The sequence below is a fragment of the Dendrobates tinctorius genome, unplaced genomic scaffold, assembly GCF_039654945.1.
Source record: "Dendrobates tinctorius isolate UK_male_01 unplaced genomic scaffold, ASM3965494v1 ptg000132l, whole genome shotgun sequence".
NCBI lineage: Eukaryota > Metazoa > Chordata > Amphibia > Anura > Dendrobatidae > Dendrobates > Dendrobates tinctorius.
This window is the reverse complement of record NW_027361800.1, coordinates 7,116,763-7,138,575: the sequence shown is the minus strand read 5'-3', so window position 1 is coordinate 7,138,575 and position 21,813 is coordinate 7,116,763. Positions and strand designations below refer to the sequence as shown.

The 21,813-nt window shown below is 41.7% G+C and overlaps 1 protein-coding gene across 8 annotated transcripts in view; it reads right to left on the bottom strand.

Annotated features, from left to right (window-relative positions):
- Window positions 1–1,650: 1,650 nt before the first annotated feature.
- HMG20B (high mobility group 20B) overlaps window positions 1,651–21,813 on the bottom strand; it is a 282,791-nt gene continuing 262,628 nt past the window's right edge. For 7 of the 8 annotated variants that reach the window (XM_073543403.1, XM_073543409.1, XM_073543406.1 and 4 more), the window contains 2 exons: window positions 11,787–11,919; window positions 1,651–2,850 (listed from right to left, as the gene is read on the bottom strand). In XM_073543403.1, coding sequence (XP_073399504.1) covers window positions 2,838–2,850; window positions 11,787–11,919 — 146 coding nt within the window. In that variant the 3' untranslated portion in view covers window positions 1,651–2,837. The remainder of the gene's footprint in view (window positions 2,851–11,786; window positions 11,920–21,813) is intronic. The other variant, XM_073543412.1, reaches the window with a different exon arrangement.

Sequence of the window (21,813 nt, the reverse complement as noted above, 5' to 3'; positions counted from 1 at the left end):
AGCAGGAGAGGGCATGAGGGGGCTGTCTGTGTTTGGAGACAGAGGATTGTATGTTAAGGAACAGTTTTGAGGCAGAGGTGAGGTGGATGGGGAGGATTGAAGAAGAGATGAACAGTTCCTTACTAGGAGTAGGGATTAGGGGAATTAGCAGAAAGTGAAGGATTATAGGGGTGAAAATGAAAACAAACAGAAACATTCTTTACAGTGACTGTGTACAGGGACCTTCAGTTCCCTTCTGGTTCAATTCTGGTTTTAATTCTTAAATTAATCTTCACACTTCTAGAACACACTTATAGGAATCACACTGCAGACTGAAGTCTATGCAGACTTGTGCTCTGCAATATATGTACAACTAAGTGCAGTCAGGTGTGAAGCAGAGAGGAGTGGTCTCTGCTCATCTTGGTCAGAAAATTAAGGGTGGACCAGATGCATACAATCAAGCCAGAGTAAACAAGGTCATAAATACCACTGGGGTAAGCTGGGGTTAGCTGAAAGGCATACCATGTGAATGCTAGGTGCAGAGGCAAGTCTATGTGCAAAGCTGGGTGATGTACTGTGTGCCCTTCATAGACAGACAGCAGGAGAGCTGGGTGGATGAACATACCATGTGAATGCTAGGTGCAGAGGCAAGTCATTTATGGGTACAATAGTGTCACGTTGGGTGAAGGATAAATAAGTGCACAACAACGGAGAGAAGGAGGAGGGAACACAAACAATAGGGAAGTGGAAACCCCTAGGCAGATCTAAAATCACCCTGTCTGCCCTAACTGTCCCTAAATAGGTTCTACACCTATCGCTAAGGAGCCTAATCCCTGCCTGACTCTAGTCGTAGTGGGGACATAGGGTTAGCACTAATATCGCTAAAGACAGAGAGCGTAGATGAACGGAGGGAACACTTAGCTTGAGAAGGCCACGGAGATCTCACGCCAGCAATCCTCCAAGAGTCCGCTGAGAAGGAACTAACTGTCTGTTAATACTTCCAACTAGACAGAGACAAGTAAGAGCTAACACCAGCACCATGCTGCAGCAATTGAATGTATTTAAACCTACAGCACAGGTGTGTAATTAGCAGCAGAAGGTGGAGTTAACTGTTGGGGTCTAGAGGAAGAAAGATGTCGCTCCATAACAGATGTAAAAATCAAAAAGATGCTTGAGGTCATCACAAAGACCTTCTACATCCGGATCCAGAATGACTGTCTGTCACACCTGACACACTGACAAATATCTTGATTTTCTTAATTTTAAAAATAATAAAAAAATAAATATATATATTTTTAAAACTTTTTCCCACTATGGAGCTATCATTTTTGTAGGCTGATCGCTTGTATAGCATGAGGATGCAGCAGCATCCCCATGCTATGCAAACTGTCAGCTCTGCACTGACAGAGAAAGTTGCTGATCATGCACTGTGCACGATCTAATAACTTTACTAGTTTTGGTGACCCAGATGTTGTCACCATGACAACGATCGGGACCCTGCGTGACAGCCTGTGTGCCTGCACAATCGTGTGAACGTAATAACCCGTACCGCGTCAATAAGGCCCAGGGTGAGTGAATGTATTATTTCCAGTGTTGGAAAGGGGTTAAGCTACAAATAAATTTTGTTTGTTTTTTTTCTTCAGAAGACAAGCAAATCTATTGGAGACCTAGAATGTTATAGTATTTTATTACTTTTCCTTAACATATGATTTACTCTTCATGCAATGGGAATATACAACTACATGTTGTATCAAAATTCATGTTAAGGCACTATTCTCTTTGCAAAATCAATTTTCTGCAGCCTAAGGCCTTATTTACACTACAATTTCTTGATCAGCATTGATCAAAACTTCAGAAAAACACTGGTTTTAACTTACTAATACATAAATAATTTACTTGCATATATACTAGTAATCTTTACGTAAAAAGCATTTTATTCATGTTTGGCATAACTCGTTCAATGGCTACAGAGAAAGCTAGTCATTCTCCCAGCAGCTGCTCGCTTCTAGTCTGCAGGGCAGTGCAGGGGCTGTAACACTGCTCTGCGCACACACGATGCAGAGCTGGCTGTAGGTAAAAAATGCAGGGGGAGAGATGACTGCACGCTCACTGTATAGCAGCTGCAGGGAGAATATAACTTAATATTCTCCTTGTAACAACTGTTCCAGTTTTAATGCCAAACATGATTAACATTTCTCTGCAGATTACCAGCATGTGTGCAAGTAAACAGCGATTTTCGATGCAACAGTTTCCTTAAAATAATGCTGAAAATATGCAAGTGTTAATGATACCTTATAGCAATGCATTTACCACTTAATTCTCTCTTGTACATGCTCTCACGCCTCTGCATGTGTCACTGAAATCTGGTATTGCTGAGAATAACCCTCTCCAAGCAATTGTAGCTCCAGAGCCATGATAAGAAATTTGAGTTCTTGCATTAGAGAAGACTTCGAACCATGTGCACAAGCAGCAGATAGGGTTCAGATTTTAAAAGTAATTTCAACATTAAAAAACCTCAACTAAATGACTGTTCAATGATTGTCAACAGAAGTTATAAAAAAAAAAAATAAAAAAACATTTATACTGCAGGCAAAAAAAGCACGTATAAAAGGTGTCACGCACACAGCAGCAGATCCTGTAAAATCCTCTGCATGTGCACATGACCTGAGTAACCAAAAGACACATGCTGAGGACTGATTTTTATAGAATCACATTATGTAACATTCTGGTGTATTCATTCTTGCACACACTGAATTTTTTAATTAATCGTAAATTGACCATCTTGATGCAGAGTCACTTGGTGTTCTTACACTTCAAACTACATAGTCTTGGGTTTTCTATTGTATTTGAACCAGAAGTTACAGATGTTCACTGCAAAATAAAATAAAAAGCTTCAATTGGACAAAAAAACAACAAAAAAAACAAACATGAATAAAGGCTCCGTTCGTCAACTGCAGTCAAGATGACCAATGGCATTGCATGCAGCAGATGACTGCCTGTCTGTGTGCATATACGGTATATTCTATTCTATATAGAAAATAGATGTTTTCATTAACAGCCAACATCTAACCTTAAAAGGTAGGAAGAATGGCAGTCCATTCAATAACACTGCAAGTAGATCAATACAATTCCTCCAAAAATATTATGTACATTTTCACTGACTAATCCAATTGGAGTAAAGAGTATAAAATAGAACTTTTAATAAGGATATTAAAATAAACAATTTATTAAGTATAATTAATAAGTCTAAATTTAAAACTCTCGAACATGTCAGACCAACCATTATTATTATAGTATTGTGTCTCTTGGGATTAAAAGGGAACCTGTCACCCCCCCTGGACGTTTTTAACTAAAAGAGCCACCTTCAGCAGCACTAAGGCCTCTTTCACACTTCAGTTTTTTACAATCAGTCACAATCCGCCAGGTTTTGAAAAAAATGGATCCGCAATTTTCTTTTGAGGATCCGTTTTTTTCCCCATTGAATTTCATTAGTGTCGGATCCTGACGGATTGCTGTCCGTTACATCCGTTTTTGTGAGGATCCGCCATAATGTTGCTGTCCGTTTACACCCTCAAAGATTTAGAAACTGAGCTTGTAACGGTTTTTCTCTCTCTCTCCGTCTCTCTCTCCCAGCCAGCCAGCGTTTCCTTTAACCCCTTCCTGACATGAGACGTACTATCCCGTCCACGGTACCCGGGCCCGTATGACCGGGGACGTGATAGTACGTCTACCGCGATCAGCGGCGCCCACGTGGTGAGCGCCGCTGATCGCGGCCGGGTGTCAGCTGATTATCACAGCTGACACCCGGCACAATGTGTCAGGGGCGGTCACGGACCGCCCCCGACACGTTAACCCCTTGCACACCGCGATCAAACGCGATCGCGGTGTACCGGGAGTTAAAGGGAAGCATCGGCAGGGAGGGGGCTCCCTCCGTGCTTCCCTGAGCCCCCCACGGCAGCGCAATGTGCAGCGCTGCTGCGGGGGGCTCCTATCCTCCAGGCCCCCGAATCCAAGATGGCGACGGGGGCCTTCGGGGGCCTGGGGAAGCTGGCTTCCTCAGTGCCTGCAAAGCGCAGGCATGAGGAAGCCTTGTGCACTGCCTGTGACAGATTGCTGATCTGTCACAGTGATCTGTGATGTGACAGATCAGCGATCTGTCACAGGACAGTGATGTCCCACCTGGGACTATGTAATAAAGTAAAAAAAAATTAAAAAAAAGTGTAAAAATAAATTTAAAAAAAAATCGCCAAATAAATTAGTAAAAAAAAAAAATATTCCCCAAAAATTCATTTTTTTAAAATAATAATAAAAAAAAACAAACAATAAAAGTACACATATTGGGTATCGCCGCGTCCGTAACGACCTGCCCTATAAAACTGTCCCATTAGTTAACCCCTTTAGCGAACCCCTTAAAAAATAAAAATAAAAAACGAAGCAAAAAATAATGATTTATTATCATACCGCCAAACAAAAAGTGCAATAACGCGCGATCAAAAAGACGCATATAAATATCCATGGTACCGCTGAAAACGTCATCTTGTCCCGCAAAAAACAAGCCGCCACACAGCATCATCAGCGAAAAAATAAAAAAGTTATAACTCGCAGAATAAAGCGATGCAAAAATAATTATTTTTTATATAAAATAGTTTTCATTGCATAAAACCGACAAAAACATAAAAAAACGACCTAAATGAGGTATCGCTGTAACTGTACTGACCCGAAGAATAAAACCGCTTTATCAATTTTACCGCACGTGGAACGGTGTAAACGCACCCCCCCAAAAGAAATTCATGAAACGCTGGTTTTTGTTCATTCTGCATCCCAAAAATCGGAATAAAAAGCGATCAAAAAATTTCACGTGCCCGAAAATGGTACCAATAAAAACGTCAACTCGTCCCGCAAAAAATAAGACCTCACATGACTCGGTGGGTCAAAATACGGAAAAATTATAGCTCTCAATATGTGGTGATGCAAAAACTATTTTTACAATAAAAAGCGTCTTTTAGCGTGCGACAGCCGCCAAACATAAAAACCGCCATAAATAGTAAATCAAACCCCCCGTTATCACCCCTTTAGTTAGGGAAAAATAATAAAATAAAAAAAATGTATTTATTTCCATTTTTCCATTAGGGTTAGGGCTAGGGTTAGGGCTAGGGGTGTGTTGGGGTAGGGTTAGGGCTAGTGTTAGGGCTAGTGTTAGGGCTAGTGTTAGGGCTAGTGTTAGGGCTAGTGTTAGGGCTAGTGTTAGGGCTAGTGTTAGGGCTAGTGTTAGGGCTAGTGTTAGGGCTAGTGTTAGGGCTAGTGTTAGGGGCGTGTTGGGGTTCGGGTTGGAGTTAGAATTGGGGGTTTCCACTATTTGGGCACATCAGGGGCTCTCCAAATGCAACATGGCGTCTGATCTCAATTCCAGCCAATTCTGAGTTGAAAAAGTCAAATGGTGCTCCTTCCCTTCCAAGCTCTGCTATGCGCCCAAACAGTGTTTTACCCCCTCATGTAGGGTATCAGCCTACTCAGGACAAATTGCAAAACAATTTTTGGGGTCCAATTTCTCCTGTTACCCTTAGGAAAATAAAAAATTGGGGGCAAAAATATCATTTTTGTGGAAAAAAATGATTTTTTTATTTTCACGTCCGAGTGTTATAAACTTCTGTGAAGCACTTGGGGGTTCAAAGTGCTCACCACACATCTAGATAAGTTCCGTGGGGGGTCTAGTGTCCAAAATGGGGTCACTTGTGGGGAGTTTCAATAGTTTAGGTACATCAGGGGCTCTCCAAACGCACATGACACCCGCAGACCATTCCATCAAAGTCTGCATTCCAAAACGTCACTGCTTCCCTTCCGAGCCCTGACGTGTGCCCATACAGTAGTTTTCTCCCACATATGGGGTAGCAGCGTACTCAGGACAAATTGGAAAACAACTTTTGGGGTCCAATTTATCCTGGTACCCTTGGGAAAATAAAAAAATGGTGACTAAAAGATCATGTTTGTGGAAAAAATACGAATTTTTTATTTTCACGCCCGGGCGTTGTAAACTTCTGTGAAGCACTGGGGGGGGTCAAAGTGCTCACCACACATCTAGATAAGTTCCTTGGGGGGTCTAGTTTACAAAATGGTGTCATTTGTGGGGGGTTTCCACTGTTTAGGTACATTAGGGGCTCTCCAAAGGCAACATGACACCCGCAGACCATTCCATCAAAGTCTGCATTCCAAAACGTCACTACTTCCCTTCCGAGCCCCGACGTGTGCCCATACAGTAGTTTTCTCCCACATATGGGGTATCCGCATACTCAGGACAAATTGGACAACAACTTTTGGGGTCCAATTTCTCCTGGTACCCTTGGGAAAATAAAAAAATGGTGACTAAAAGATCATGTTTGTGGAAAAAATACGAATTTTTTATTTTCACGCCCGGGCGTTGTAAACTTCTGTGAAGCACTGGGGGGGTCAAAGTGCTCACCACACATCTAGATAAGTTCCTTAGGGGGTCTAGTTTCCAAAATGGTGTCATTTGTGGGGGGTTCCACTGTTTTGGTACATCAGGAGTTTTCCAAACGCGACATGGTGTCCGATCTCAATTCCAGCCAAAAATGTCAAATGGCGCTGCTTCCCTTCCGAGCTCTGCCATGCCCCCAAATAGTGGTTTACCCCCACATGTGGGGTATCAGCGTACTCAGGACAAATTGCACAATAACTTTTAGGGTCCTGTTACCCTTGGAAAAATAAGAATTGAGGGTGAAAAGATCATTTTTGTGGAAAAAATATGATTTTTTAATTGTATGGCTTTATGTTATAAACTTCTGTGAAGCCCATGGGGGTTCAAAGTTCTCACCACACATCTAGATAAGTTCCTTAGGGGGTCTAGTTTCCAAAATGGTGTCATTTGTGGGGGGTTTCCACTGTTTTGGTACATCAGGGGTTTTCCAAACGCGACATGGTGTCCGATCTCAATTCCAGCCAAAAACGTCAAATGGCGCTGCTTCCCTTCCGAGCTCTGCCATGCGCCCAAATAGTGGTTTACCCCCACATGTGGGGAATCAGCGTACTCAGGACAAATTGCACAATAACTTTTAGGGTCCTGTTACCCTTGGGAAAATAAAAATTGGGGTGAAAAGATCATTTTTGTGGAAAAAATATTTTTTAATTGTATCGCTGTACGTTATAAACTTCTGTAAAGCCCTTGTGGGTTCAAAGTTCTCACCACATATCTAGATAAGTTCCTTGGGGGGTCTAGTTTCCAAAATGGGATCACTTGTAGGGGGTTTCCACTGTTTAGGTACATCAGGGACTCTCCAAACGTGACATGGCGTCCAATCTGAATTCCAGCCAATTTTGCATTGAAAAAGTCAAACGGCGCTCCTTTCATTCTGAGCTCTGCCATGCGCCGAAACAGTCGTTCCCCCCCACATATCAGGTATCTGCGTACTCAGGACAAATTGCACAATAACTTTTGCAGTTCAATTTCTCCTGTTACCCTTGGTAAAATAAAAAAAATTGAACCTGAAGTATTTTTTATATGAAAAAAAGTTAGATGTTCATTTTTTTTTTTTAAATATTCAAAAAAATTCCTGTGACGCACCTAAAGGGTTAATAAACTTCTTGAATGTGGTTTTGAGCACCTTAAGGGGTGCAGTTTTTAGAATGGTGTCACTTTTGTGTATTTTCTATCATATAGACCCCTCAAAGTGGCTTCAAATGTGATGTGGTCCTAAAAATAAAATGGTGTTGTAAAAATGAGAAATCGCTGGTCAACTTTTAACCCTTATAACTTCCTAACAAAAAAAAATTTTGGTTCCAAAATTGTGCTGATGTAAAGTAAACATGTGGGAAATGTTAGTTATCAAGTTTTTTGTGTGCCGTATCTCTGTGATTTAAGGGCATAAAAATTCAAAGTTGGAAAATTGCGAAATTTTCAAAATTTTCGCCAAATTTCCGTTTTTCTCACAAATAAACGCAAGTTATTTGAATGAAATTTTACCACTAACATGAAGTACAATATGTCACGAGAAAACAATGTCAGAATCACCGGGATCCATGGAAGCGTTCGAGAGTTATGACCTCATAAAGGTACAGTGGTCAGAATTGTAAAAATTGGCCCGGTCATGAACGTGCAAACCACCCTTGGGGGTGAAGGGGTTAAAATTCCTCATTTTCAGGATCCGTCTCAAAACGGATCCTGTGCCATCCGTTCACATCAGTTGAGAACGGATCCGCTTTTCCGCCTTTTTGGCGGATTGTATCTGATGCAAATAACTGAAGTGTGAAAGAGGCCTAAGGCTCCAGATCCTGCCCCGCAGTGTGTGTGTTATGATGTATTCACACTGCAGGGCTGGGAATCTGGGGCCTCCACAACACACAGGCGTGATCGCCTGATGTCAGTTCACGGGCCCGAGAACTGTTTTCACAGAGCAGGCACCGGCATAGGAGACAGAAGGAGGCGGGGAACAGAAGCAGAGCAGGGGCATGATGGATGGCTATGGGAGGCGGGCACAGACGGTAGCACAGGGGCATGATGGACGACTATGGGAGAGGGGCACAGACGGCAGAGCAGGGGCATGATGGACGCTATGGGAGGCGGGGCACAGACGGCAGCACAGGGGCATGATGGACGGCTATGGGAGGCAGGGCACAAACGGCAGCACAGGGGCATGATGGACGGCTATGGGAGGCGGGGCAAAGACGGCAGCACAGGGGCATGATGGATGACTATGGGAGGCGGGGCACAGACGGCAGAGCAGGGGCATGATGGACGGCTATGGGAGGTGGGGCACAGACGGCAGCACAGGGGCATGATAGATGGCAATGGGAGGCGGGGCAAAGACGGCAGCACAGGGGCATGATGGACAGCTATGGGAGGGCGGTGCCCAGATGCTACAGAGACATGATTGACGGCAGGGACCTATTTATAAAAGTTAATATTTCGGCGTTACTGGGGGTCAGAAACGGAAGAGCCACCTTCACAGAATGCAGCCTTAGTGCTGCTGAAGGTGGCTCTTTTAGTTAAAAACGCCCGGGGGGGGGGGGGGGGTGACAGGTTCCCTTTAAGGGCTTGTTTTTTAATAGTCATTTAGTATTTAGACACAATTGTATTGGTATAGATAAAGCAACTGTTTTAGTCCATTAAATGACAGAATGGTGTTACTCCTCTGTCTGCATAGTGTGCATCAGCGGAATAAAGGGGCAGCATTGAAATCTGCTGCACTAACAGTATATTGTCCTGATAGCCACAGCTTGGATATGCTGTTGGGATCAGACTGCGATACCACTGTCCAATGGAAAATCTGAGGATGGAGGCTTTTGGCAGCAACAAGCTGAAGCATACTAACCAGAGGAGGTACACCATTCTCTGTGGTTTAATTGACTAAAACATTTGCTTTATCTATAACATATTTAATCATTTTTTAATACGGTCATTTAGTATTTAGACACAGGTGCTTAATCCCAAGAGACACACCACTATAATAATATTGGTTGGTGTGACACGTTCGAGTGTTTTCAATTTAGACTTAATAATTATACTTAATAAACTGTTTATTTTAATATCCTTATTAAGTTCTATTTTATACTCTTTACTCCAATTGGATTAGTCAGTAAAAAAAAAAGTCCATTCAATAACAGCTTCATAGTGGAGGGGGGGTACAGATCAAAAAATGCCCCTAATAAGACAACACCTTTAAACAATATGTGATGTGACGAATCATTCCACATGCTTAAGATGATGTCGGTAATGAAGTTAAATGGGAGAGGAGAGGAAAGTCATATGTTTAGCGACGTAGGTGCTCAAGTACATACTATGCTTATTCAGAGCCAGGGTCAGGCTGGATTTATGCTATCCCAGTGGCTGGTTAACAGGACAATTCGTTAACCTTAAATAGCATGTTTAGGCAGACTTGCCACACTTCCATGAATGCATAATGATTGGCAATAGATCGTTCACTGCACATAGACTGTCACTGCTTCCAGCAGCAAACTTAAAGGGAATCTGTCAGCAGGATTTCACCCCAACAAACAAATGATTCACACATGCAGCTCTTCTAAAGAGAAGCCCTGCACTATATCCTGTATATATAAGTCACTATACATAATGACTTATGACTACTAAAGTTATAGTAGCACTTTTCAACTGATATGCAAAATGAGGTGATAGATCTAAAGCCTCTGTCAATACATCTCCAGTTCCGCCCAGCACCGCCTCCTGCTTGACTCACAGCCAATGAGAAGTCAGTCAAGCAGGAGGCGGTAATGGTGGGCAGAAAATAGAGCTGGAGTAATGGAGACTTCACATTTTCAGTCTCATTTGTATGTAAAGGCAAACGTTGAATTCTCAGTAACAGAGGAAAATACTACCCATGTAAAGTTACTGATGGACTTGTCTTCCAAACAGCTACATGTGCTTATAAATCATTTGGGAAGAGAAATCGGCTGACAGATTCCCTTGAAAATCTATTCATGAGTGGCAGTTTGTTCACAATGACTGATTATTAGGAAATGAGTACTAGAAATGCTTGCTCATAATCAGCCAGGATAAATGCACTCTTAATGATCTGGTTTGTTAGATAGCATAAACATAGTAACATAGTTAGTAAGGCTGAAAAAATACAGTTCAGCCTATAAAATTCTGTCAGAATAAATCCCCAGATCTACGTCCTTCTAAAGAACCTAACAATAACTGTAAGATACAATATTGTTACGCTCCAGGAAGACATCCAGGCCTCTCTTGAACCCTTCGACTGAGTTTGCCATCACCACCTCCTCAGGCAGGGAATTCCAGATTCTCACTGCCCTAACTGTAAAGAATCCTCTTCTATGTTGGTGGAAAAACCATTTCTCCTCCAAACGCAGAGAATGCCCCCTTGTGACCGTCACCTTCCTTGGTATAAACAGATCCTCGGAGAGATATTTGTATTGTCCCCTTATATACTTATACATGGTTATTAGATCGCCTCTCAGTCGTCTTTTTTCTAGACTAAATAATCCTGATTTTGCTAATCTCTCTGGGTATTGTAGTTCCCCCATCCCCTTTATTAATTTTGTTGCCCTCCTTTGTACCAGCTCTAGTTCCATTATATCCTTCCTGAGCACCGGTGCCCAAAACTGTATACAGTACTCCATGTGCGGTCTAACCAGAGATTTGTACAGAGGCAGTATAATGCTCTCATCATGTGTATCCAGACCTCTTTTAATGCACCCCAGGATCCTGTTTGCCTTGGCAGCCGCTGCCTGGCACTGGCTGCTCCAGGTAAGTTTATCATTAACTAGGATCCCCAAATCCTTCTCAATGTCAGATTTACCCAGTGATTTACCATTCAGTGTGTAATGGTGATACGGATTCCTTCTTCCCATGTGTATAACCTTACATTTATCATTGTTAAACTGCATCTGTCACCTTTCGGCCCAAGTTCCCAACTTATCCAGATCCATCTGTAGCAGAATACTATCTTCTCTTGTATTGACTGCTTTACATAGTTTTGTATCATCTGCAAATATCGATATTTTACTGTGCAAGACTAAACAGTCTTAAATGTATTAGTTTGCTTACTCTTAGACCAATTGTTTTTGTTGCCAAAACTGGAGCACCTATTTAGTAAATTTGCCACACTTACCCTTAGACACTTCTATGCACTTCCTAAAAGTGTCTGGTGAACCATAAAGTACGTCTAAAACTTCTTAACTACGTCACATTGCATATGTGCTAGATATTGCGTTGTATTTTGGGTAAATCTCCTACAATATGTTCTGCAGGAAAGCTTCTGTTAATAATTGTAATTTAATTCCAGGCCATCCCACCTTGAGTTTTTAACACAACTCACCTATTAATTCTGGAAAGGATCTCTTTAATTCGAATGACCAATTTCTCATGCTGAACTGGGTTGCCTTCTATAACACTGTGGAGCTTAGCCATATAAACATCAAGATTCCCCACTGTAGGAGTCTCTCCTGTTCCTATATAGTTGGAGAGTAAAGCAACATTTAAATGTAATTAAATCTGTACACTATTAACAGACCTAACCAACTTTCTAATCACTTTTTTATTTTCAGCCTTTACATTTCCTTCATTTCTTTCCTGGACCAGTTATTACATGTATATCACAGATCAGATGCAAATGTATGGTGTAGGCAAAGGAGCTTAACCTGTCCCGTAGCAAGAAAGGTAGGCTTTAGTGATGAGAGAGTGTACTCGTTGCTCAGGTTTTTCCGAGCATGCTCAGGTGTCTGCCGAGTATTTTGGCTTGCTTGGAGATTTCGTTTTCGTCGTCTTATCGGCATGATTTGCGACTTGTAGACAGGCTGAATACATGTGTGCAATGCCTGCTTGTTAGGAAATTCCCACATGTATTCAGCCTGTCTACAAGTCGCAAATCATGCAGATAAGACGACGAAATCTAAATCTCTGAGCACGCCAAAATACTCGGAGGGCACCCCAACATGCTTGGGAAAACCCGAGCAACGAGTATACTTGCTCATCACTAGTAGGCCTCTATCACTCCAACAGCCTCCACACTATGTGACTGCAGTGTACTTAAGGAGTGCCATAGAGGCTGTAGACCTAAAGAAGTCTCCCATGTCTGCAGTCATTCTACTCTTACTATGTACTATTCAAGCAATCACATCTTCATGTGACCTAGTGGAAAAAAAAAAACAAAAAAAAAAAACAAAAACACCAATTTAAATTATTTAAAAAAAATGTAATAAGTCTTAAAAATTAATTGACATCAAATACACTACAGTATGTAGGTAAGAGGATAAAGACAACTTTCTAATTACTAGGTTTAAGTGTTCCAGCCACATCAGTAGGGGCATAAATAAAATATGCAACAATGTAATCTTTATAGACAAATACTGGCAGTTGTATTTGTCTGTCATTCTAAACAGCTTAGGCTAGTTTCACATTAGCGTTTTTTTGCGCAGCGCATCGTGCGCATAAAAAACGCAAAGAAACGCAAAACAAACGCGCGTTTTTTTTAACATCATGCGCACGCTGATGCGTCAAAAAAACGCAGCGTTGCTTGCGTTTTACATGCGTTTTTGCATGCGTTTGCGTTTTTTTATGCACATGCGTTTTTAGGTGTGACATTTTTTCCATTGTCTAGAGAACATTCTAGACTTGTTTCACTCAAAAACGCATGCGCAAAAAAACCGCAACCGTGCGCAAGACCATGCGCACGCATGCGTTCCCATAGACTTCAATGTGTTTTTGCGCATTCCGTGCGCAAGCGTGCGCATGTGTTTTTTTGCCGAGACAGGGCGCACCAAAAAATTCAACATGTTGCGTCTGGCGCGCCTGGCGCAAACTACAAAAAAACGCATGCGCATGAAACCGCAAGTGTGCGCAAGACCATGCGCACGTCATGCTAAACATAGGTGCACGGGTGCGCACGATGCGCAGCGCACAAAAGCGCAAATGTGAAACCAGCCTTAGTTGCATTAAATAGAATCATAGAATATTCGAGTTGGAAGAGACCTCCATGACCATCATGTTCAACTCCTGCTAAATGCAACGATTCACTAAACCATCTCAGACAGATGTTTCTCCAGCCTCTGTTTGAAGACTTCAATTGAAGGAGAACTCACCACCTCTCGTGGCAGCCTGTTCCACTCATTGATCACCATCACTATCAAAAAGATTTTTTCTGATATCTAGTCTATCTTTTCCCTTTCAGTTTCATGCCATTGCTTCTCGTGTTTCCAAGTGCACATGAGAATGATGATCCATCTACAGTGTGACATCTCGTCAGATATTTGTAGCCAGCTATTAAGTCTACTCGGCCTTCTTTTTTGCAAGCTAAACATTCCAAGATCCTTTAACCGTTCCTCGTATGACATACTTTGCAGTCCACTCATCATCCTGGTGGCTCTTCTCTAAACTTGCTCAAGTCTTTTTTAAACTGTGTCTAGTGTGAATACCTCTTTAAGACTGAAGTCTCTCGCTGCTGGGAATGAATGAATTGGCAACATTTTGTGCTAAACGTCTCATTTTTTTCCTAGTATCCAGAAGCAGTATTGCTATTCAAATTTCTTATTGACATGCTTTACCACTACAAAGTGCATCTTTATTTTGTATATTGCAGATGGAGATGGCTCCTCCTAGTAAGCACCTGTTCACACTAGCTTGGAAGTGCCAGTCAATCTTTTGTCATATCCCCCTGAGAAAGCCAGTACAGATAACATGCGAAACGCACATTGGGGGCAAGTATTCCCAGTGTGACCATCTCATTCCTATCATGGGTAAGGACTTTTTGCCGTAATACTTACTTGCTGTTAGGCAGCAGTTTGTACACACTGCAAGTGTATGCCCATTGGGGCACGTATTTCGCTACCTATCATCCTCAACTGCTGACACAGCATCCTTTAGGTGCTCTGTTTATTGTCTGTCTATATATATATATTTGTCTAAGTATGAATTTTATGGCTACAAAAAAGTCCTCTTTCATATTGCATACACAGTCTTGTCATTTGTATATTAACTCTCAGACCAAGCACTCTGCCGTCCAGCATTTTGCAACGGGGTCCTACCTACCCATAAATTCCAGACTTTGAAGAGGGGTATTCACATCTATCAAAAAATTCAAACTTCAGTGTTAGAGAGGTATTCTCACTAGACACGTAGGACCCAGCAGGATCTGAATTGGCCAAATTATATGGGGGACAATTACTTCACGTGATTTAGACTATGCTTCTCTTAATACAGCCTTGGACTGTGTTTGCCTTTTTTTGCTGGGTATAAATAATTGTATACCCAAGTCTTTTTCACACGTGCTGTTGCTTAGTTCTATTCCTCCCATTCTGTAGATGTACATTCTTGCATTGCTCCCTGTTAACTGCCATTCTATTAGTCGCTGCCCATTGTTCAAGTTTATCTACATCCTTTTGAATCCTTTCTCTGTCTTATCTAGCGTTAGCGGTTCCTGTTAGCTTTGCATAGTCTGCAAATTTGATTAGTTTACCTTCAGTTCCGTTAACTAGATAATTTATAAAAATGGTGAACACTAGGGCCAGGATAGAGCCTTGTGGTTCTCCACTTGAAACACTCTTCAATTTGGATGTGTAACCATTTATTACCCCTCTTTGAGAACAATCACCGAGCCAGTTAGGAGTCCACCTAACCACATCCTTGTCAATCCCATACATGGTCATTTTTTTCAATAAGGATAGTATGAGATACAATATCAAATGCGTTGCTCAAGTCGAGATATAGTATGTCTATAGCATTTCCCTGATCAACCCAGTCAGTGATTCCATCATAGAAGGAAATTAAATTACTCTGGCATGACTGGTTTGATACAGACCCATGCTGGCTCTGGTTAATTACTGCATTCTTATCTAAGTACTGACATACATGCTGCTTAAAAATTTGTTCAAAGATCTTTCCTTTTTTTTTTTTAAATCAGATGATTTTTATTTAAAAGTTGTCAGCATGAAACTTTGACAATACATTTAACTTTAGCATATAATATAAACCATGTTCAACCTGACAGGCAATATAACTGTACTTACATCCTAAATCCCTAACCCTCCCCCCATCCACCCTAACCCCATCCCTTTAAATCATTGTACTTATCACATACCATGTCACATTTTGAATCTTTTTTCGAGACAGCAACTTAAGATCCCTGTTTAAAGTACCAACACAGAGGGTCAAGGGCGCGTAGGTAGACTCATTCTTTCTCTCATAAGAGCCTCCAAAGCCAGGCCTGGGCGCTCCATCCAGCCACCCCACACATTCTCAAACTGCATGTGTTGACCTCTTTTCGCATATATGTTCTGTTCCATCAAAATAATAAAGTTAACCTTAATAATCAGTTCCTGTCTAACTGGCGGTTTGTCATCTAACCAGTGAGCCGCAATGAGCTTTCTGGCAGCATATAGGATTCTGGCTATGGTCAGCTTCCCCCACTCATCAACTGCAATATCCTCCATGCATCCCAATACACACGTCAGCGGGTTCCTTATAAGATCCACTCCCATTACCTCCTGAGTCAAATTAAGTGTTTGTACCCAAAAGTTCTGTAGGGCAGGGCAGGACCACATCATATTTAGGAGATCTGCCCCATCCTCAGAGCAACGCGGGCAGCAAGAATCTCCCCTCAGGCCTGCCCTCTTCATCCAGACTGGGGTCCTGTATACCCTATGTATTAGGTAGAGTTGTGAGACTCTCCTTGCTTCGCTCAGAGACCTCAGAATTATCTCTTCAAGAGAAGAAATTCGAAGTGCACCTGAAGAAACAGAGGAATGGAGACATGTGACCCAGAGAAGCAGGAGGATCAGGAGGCAGTCAGCACCCATACTGCTCAGGAACCAGTACCAGGCTCTCATGCAGGAAAACGATGAAGAAATACATCAGGATAAGACTTTGCCAACAAACAGCAATCTTGTACGCCCTCAGAGTCCTCCTGGATGGAGAAAGAAAAATGTTGTGAAGAAATGGAGAGTGGTGGTCATGGGGGATTCCCTGTTGAGAGGAACAGAGGCCGCTATCTGCAGACCGGATAAAACTTCAAGGGAAATGTGCTGTCTTCCAGGTGCAAAAATTAAAGATGTGTCTGACAGGATATCAGGACTCTTCAGACCTACAGATGACTACCCATTCCTGCTACTACATGTGGGGACAAATGACACCGCAAGAAATGACCTGGAAACCATCTGCAGAGACTTTGAAGACTTAGGCAAGAAAGTGAAAGAACTGGGAGCGCAGGTGGTCTTCTCTTCCATCCTCCCAGTGGATGGCCATGGAACAAGGAGGTGGAATAAGATTCTGCAGGTGAACAACTGGCTACGTCGATGGTGCTGTCAGCAAAGATTTGGATTTCTGGATCACGGAGTGAATTACTTATACGATGGACTACTTGCTAGAGATGGGGTGCACCTTACGAAGACTGGAAAACATGTATTTGGAAGTCGCCTTGCTACACTTATAAGGAGAGCTTTAAACTAGAACAACATGGGAAGGGAAGCAAAAGGCCAGAAAAAGCCATACACCTGACAAATGCTATTGAGAACTCTGCTATTAGAAGTGGAAAGGAAGAACAAAGACAAAAGAATCTAATTAATAAAAATATTGGAGAAAGAGAAACCAATCACAAACTAAAATGTTTCTATACTAATGCACAAAGCATGGGCAACAAACAAGGAGAACTGGAACTACTAACACAGGAAAAGAAATATGATGTCATTGGAATCACTGAAACTTGGTGGGACGATACACATGATTGGAATACAAGACTAGAAGGATACAACTTATTTGCAAGAAACAGACTTGATAAACGAGGAGGAGGTGTCGCATTGTATGTTAGAAACGCGTATATCTGCAGAGAGATTGAAGCTTCAGAGACTGGGAGTTCTGTGGAAACTGTTTGGGTAAGAATACAAGGACAGAACAATGGAAAGGGCACCATTGTAGGCATTTACTACAGGCCGCCTGTGCAAGCTGAAGATATGGATGAACTCTTTATGCATCAATTGGCCAAGTTCTCCAAAAAATATGACATAGTTGTCATGGGAGATTTCAACTATCCAGACATTTGTTGGGAATCTCTCTCAGGCAAAACTAACAGGTCAAGGAAATTCGTATCCTCTCTTGCTGACAACTTTATCTTCCAAAAGGTAGGGGAGAAAACAAGGGGAACTGCTACCATGGATCTAATCCTTATAAACAGGGAGGAAATGGTTGAGGAGGTAAAAGTGACTGGGACCCTAGGAGGTAGCGACCATGCTATTTTAGAATTTTGGATAACTAGAGGAGGAAGACCTGTGAAGACTCAGACGTCAAGGTTAGATTTCAAAAAGGCAGATTTTAAGGGATTCAGAAAGAGAATTGGAGGGATCCAATGGCTGGATATCCTTAAAGACAAAAATGTCCAGGAAGGATGGGAAATGTTGACAAATGAAATTCTCAAAGCACAGTTGTTAACAATTCCGAAAAGAGGGAAGAATAGGAAGCATTTAAGGAAACCAGGATGGATGAACACAGAACTTAAGCACATGCTAAAAAGGAAGAAAAAAAGTTTATAAAATGGAAAGAGGGAGGCATACCTAAAGAAGAATATAATGCTGTCTGCAGAACCTGCAGGGCACAAATCAGATTAGCTAAAGCTGAAAATGAATTGAGGCTTGCAAGAGATGTCAAAAGCAATAATAAAGGATTTTGGGGATATGTCAAAAGTAAAAGAAAAGTCAAAGATGCTATAGGATTTTTACAGGATGAAAATGATGAAATGGTAAGACAGGATGTTGAGAAGGCTGAACTTTTAAATTCCTATTTTGCATCTGTTTTCTCTCAGAAAGGAAATGTAACATCAACTGTTCTTCACTGTCCTATTAAGGGAATAGAAGAATCCAGGATATCTATAAACAGAAAGATAGTGAGGAAACGCTTAGCTAACCTAAATGAATTCAAGTCTCCAGGTCCAGATGAATTACACCCCAGAGTACTGAAGGAGATAGCAGAAGAAATTTTTGAACCCCTCTCCATAATCTTTGAAAATTCTTGGAGAACAGGAGAAGTCCCAGAAGACTGGAGAAGAGCACATGTTGTTCCTATCTTCAAAAAGGGGAAGAAGGTGGACCCAGGCAACTATAGGCCGGTGAGTCTGACTTCTATACCAGGAAAGATCTTTAAAACAAATTATTAAACAACATGTATGTCAGTACCTGGATAAGAATGCAGTGATTAAACAGAGTCAGCATGGGTTTGTAACTAATAAGTCATGTCAGACTAACTTAATTTCCTTCTATGACGGAATCACTGATTGGGTGGATCAAGGAAATGCTGTAGATATAGTATATCTTGACTTCAGCAAAGCATTTGACAAAGTCTCTCATACAATCCTTATTGAAAAAATGACTAAGTATGGAATGGACAAGGCAACTGTTAGGTGGATTCATAACTGGCTTAGTGATCGGACCCAAAGAGTGGTCGTAAATGGCTGCACATCCATTTGGAAGAATGTCTCAAGTGGGGTACCACAGGGCTCTGTACGGGGCCCTGTATTGTTCAACATCTTTATCAATGATTTAGATGAAGGAATTGAGGGTAAACTGAATAAATTTGCTGATGACACAAAGCTAGGAGGGATAGCTAATACTAGAGAAGAGAGAGAGAGAGAGAGGATTCAAAAAGATATAAATAAACTGGAGAAGTGGGCAGCAACTAACAGAATGGTTTTTAACAGGGAGAAAGGCAAAGTACCACATCTGGGCAATAAAAATGAAAAAAGCATATACAGAATGGGAGGAATAGGGCTAAGTGACAGCACATGTGAAAAAGACTTGGGTATACTAATAGATCACAGACTGAATATGAGTCAACAGTGTGATGCAGCAGCAAAAAAGGCAAATGCAATTCTAGGATGTATTAACAGAAGCATACAGTCTAGATCACGTGAAGTCATTATTTCCCTCTACTCCTCTTTGGTCAGACCTCATCCGGAATATTGTGTCCAGTTTTGGGCACCACATTTTAAAAAAGACATCAACAAACTGGAGCAAGTTCAGAAAAGAGCGACCAGAATGGTGACCGGTCTGCAAACCCTGTCTTATGAGGAAAGGTTGCAGGATTTGAGAATGTTTAGTTTGCAAAAGAGAAGACTGAGAGGAGACTTAATAGCTGTCTACAAATATCTAAAGGGCTGTCACATTGTAGAAGGATCAACTTTATTCCCATTTGCACAAGGAAAGACTAGAAGCAATGGGATGAAACTGAATGGGAGGAGACACAGATTAGATATTAGAAAAAACTTTTTGACAGTTAGAGTGATCAATGAGTGGAACAGGCTGCCACGAGAAGTGGTGAGTTCTCCTTCAATGGAAGTCTTGAAACAGAGGCTGGACAGACATCTGACAGGGATGATTAAGCGAATCCTGCTTTGAGCAGGGGGTTGGACCAGATGGCCCAGGAGGTCCCTTCCAACTCTACGATTCTATTAATTGTAATACGCTCTCCCACTGAGAATCCGAGATTGGTCCCACATCCTCCTCCCATTTTTCTCTGGACTTAGCCGGGTGTCTTACTAGGAATGAATATAAAAAAACCCTATATACGAGGGAGATGAAACCCCTAGTGCCCCTATAAGATTCACCATCACATCTGATTGCACCACTATTCTTGATGTTTTAAGCTGTCGATCAACTGCATGCCGCAGCTGCAGATATTGAAAGAGACATTGACTAAGAGAGAACTCCCTCCTGATCTCGTCAAAAGTCTTAAGCATGCCGTCAACCAACAGCTGTGACGCAAACCATATCCCAACCCTTCTCCATTGAGCAAATCCCCTCAAACGTATTAACTCCCCCAGTCTCGGGTCAAACCAAACCGATGAAAAGCACGTGAACTCCGAAATGCCCCTCCATTGTCTAACTGTTTGCCAAATCTTGTCCACCATAGCGATCGTCAGGAGCATTTTAGGGTTCACCCGGAACCTACCAGCCTCTAGACTAGCCAGCAGCGGACCTCTGCCCACTATAAACTCAAGGACCTTCCCAGCTGATGTAGATTGAGTTGGCTCCCCCCACCCCACCATATGCTGACATGGGGATGACACATAATAAACCTACAGGTTTGGGACTGCCAGGCCCCCCTCCTCTTTTGACCTCTGTAGATGTTCAAGTTTAATGCGTGCCCAACTACCCTTCCAGATCAAGTCCCAGAAAAGAGAATCTATCCAGTAGAATTTACTTTGCATCAACCAGACAGGCGTATTATTAAGTATATATAGGAGCTGGGGCATGAGGATCATTTTTAACCCCTTCATGACCAAGCCTATTTTGACCTTAATGACCAGGCCATTTTTTGCAATTCTGACCAGTGTCCCTTTATGAGGTAATAACTCAGGAACGCTTCAACGGAACCTAGAGATTCTAAGATTGTTTTTTGGTGACATATTGGGCTTCATGTTAGTGGTAAATTTAGGTCGATATTTTTTGCGTTTATTTGTGAAAAAATCAGAAATTTGGCGAAAATTTAGAAAATTTCGCAATTTTCAAATTTTGAATTTTTATTCTGTTAAACCAGAGAGTTATGCGACATAAAATCGCTCCTAAATAACATTTCCCACATGTCTACTTTACATCAACACAATTTTGGAAACAAAATATTTTTTGTTAGGAAGTTATAAGGGTTAAAAGTTGACCAGCGATTTCTGATTTTTACAACAAAATTTACAAAACCATTTTTTTTTTTTTAGGGACCACCTCACATTTGAAGTCACTTTGAGGGGTCCATATGGCAGAAAATAGCCAAAAGTGACACCATTCTAAAAACTGCACCCCTCAAGCTACTCAAAACTACATTCAAGAAGATTATTAACCCTTCAGGTGTTTCACAGGAACTAAAGCAACGTGGAAAGAAAAAATGGACATTTTAATTTTTCCAACCAAAGTTTTCTTTTAGCATCAATTTTTTCATTTTCACATGGGCAACAGGATAAAATGGATCCTAAAATTTGTTGGGCAATTTCTCCTGAGTACACCGATACCTCATATGTGGTCATAAACCATTGTTTGGGCGCAAGGCAGGGCTCAGAAGGGAAGGAGCGCCATTTGACTTTTTGAATGGAAAATACGCTGGAATATTTAGCGGTTGCCATGTCGCGTTTTGTTATGAATGAGTCACCGGAGGAAAAAACAAAAATACAAGCTAAGTCCAGAAAACCGGAGAGGTTGGTAGCTAGCGGATTGCAGACCCCTGATCCTATTCACACCAACTAACAGTAGCCGTGGAGTGTTCCTACGGTGATCCTAGACACCTCGTCACAGCCGGAGAACTAAATAAGCCTAAAGAAAGGGGAAATCTAAACTGCCCCAGAGCAGACCCCCAAAGCAATAAACAGCCCCCAACATGTA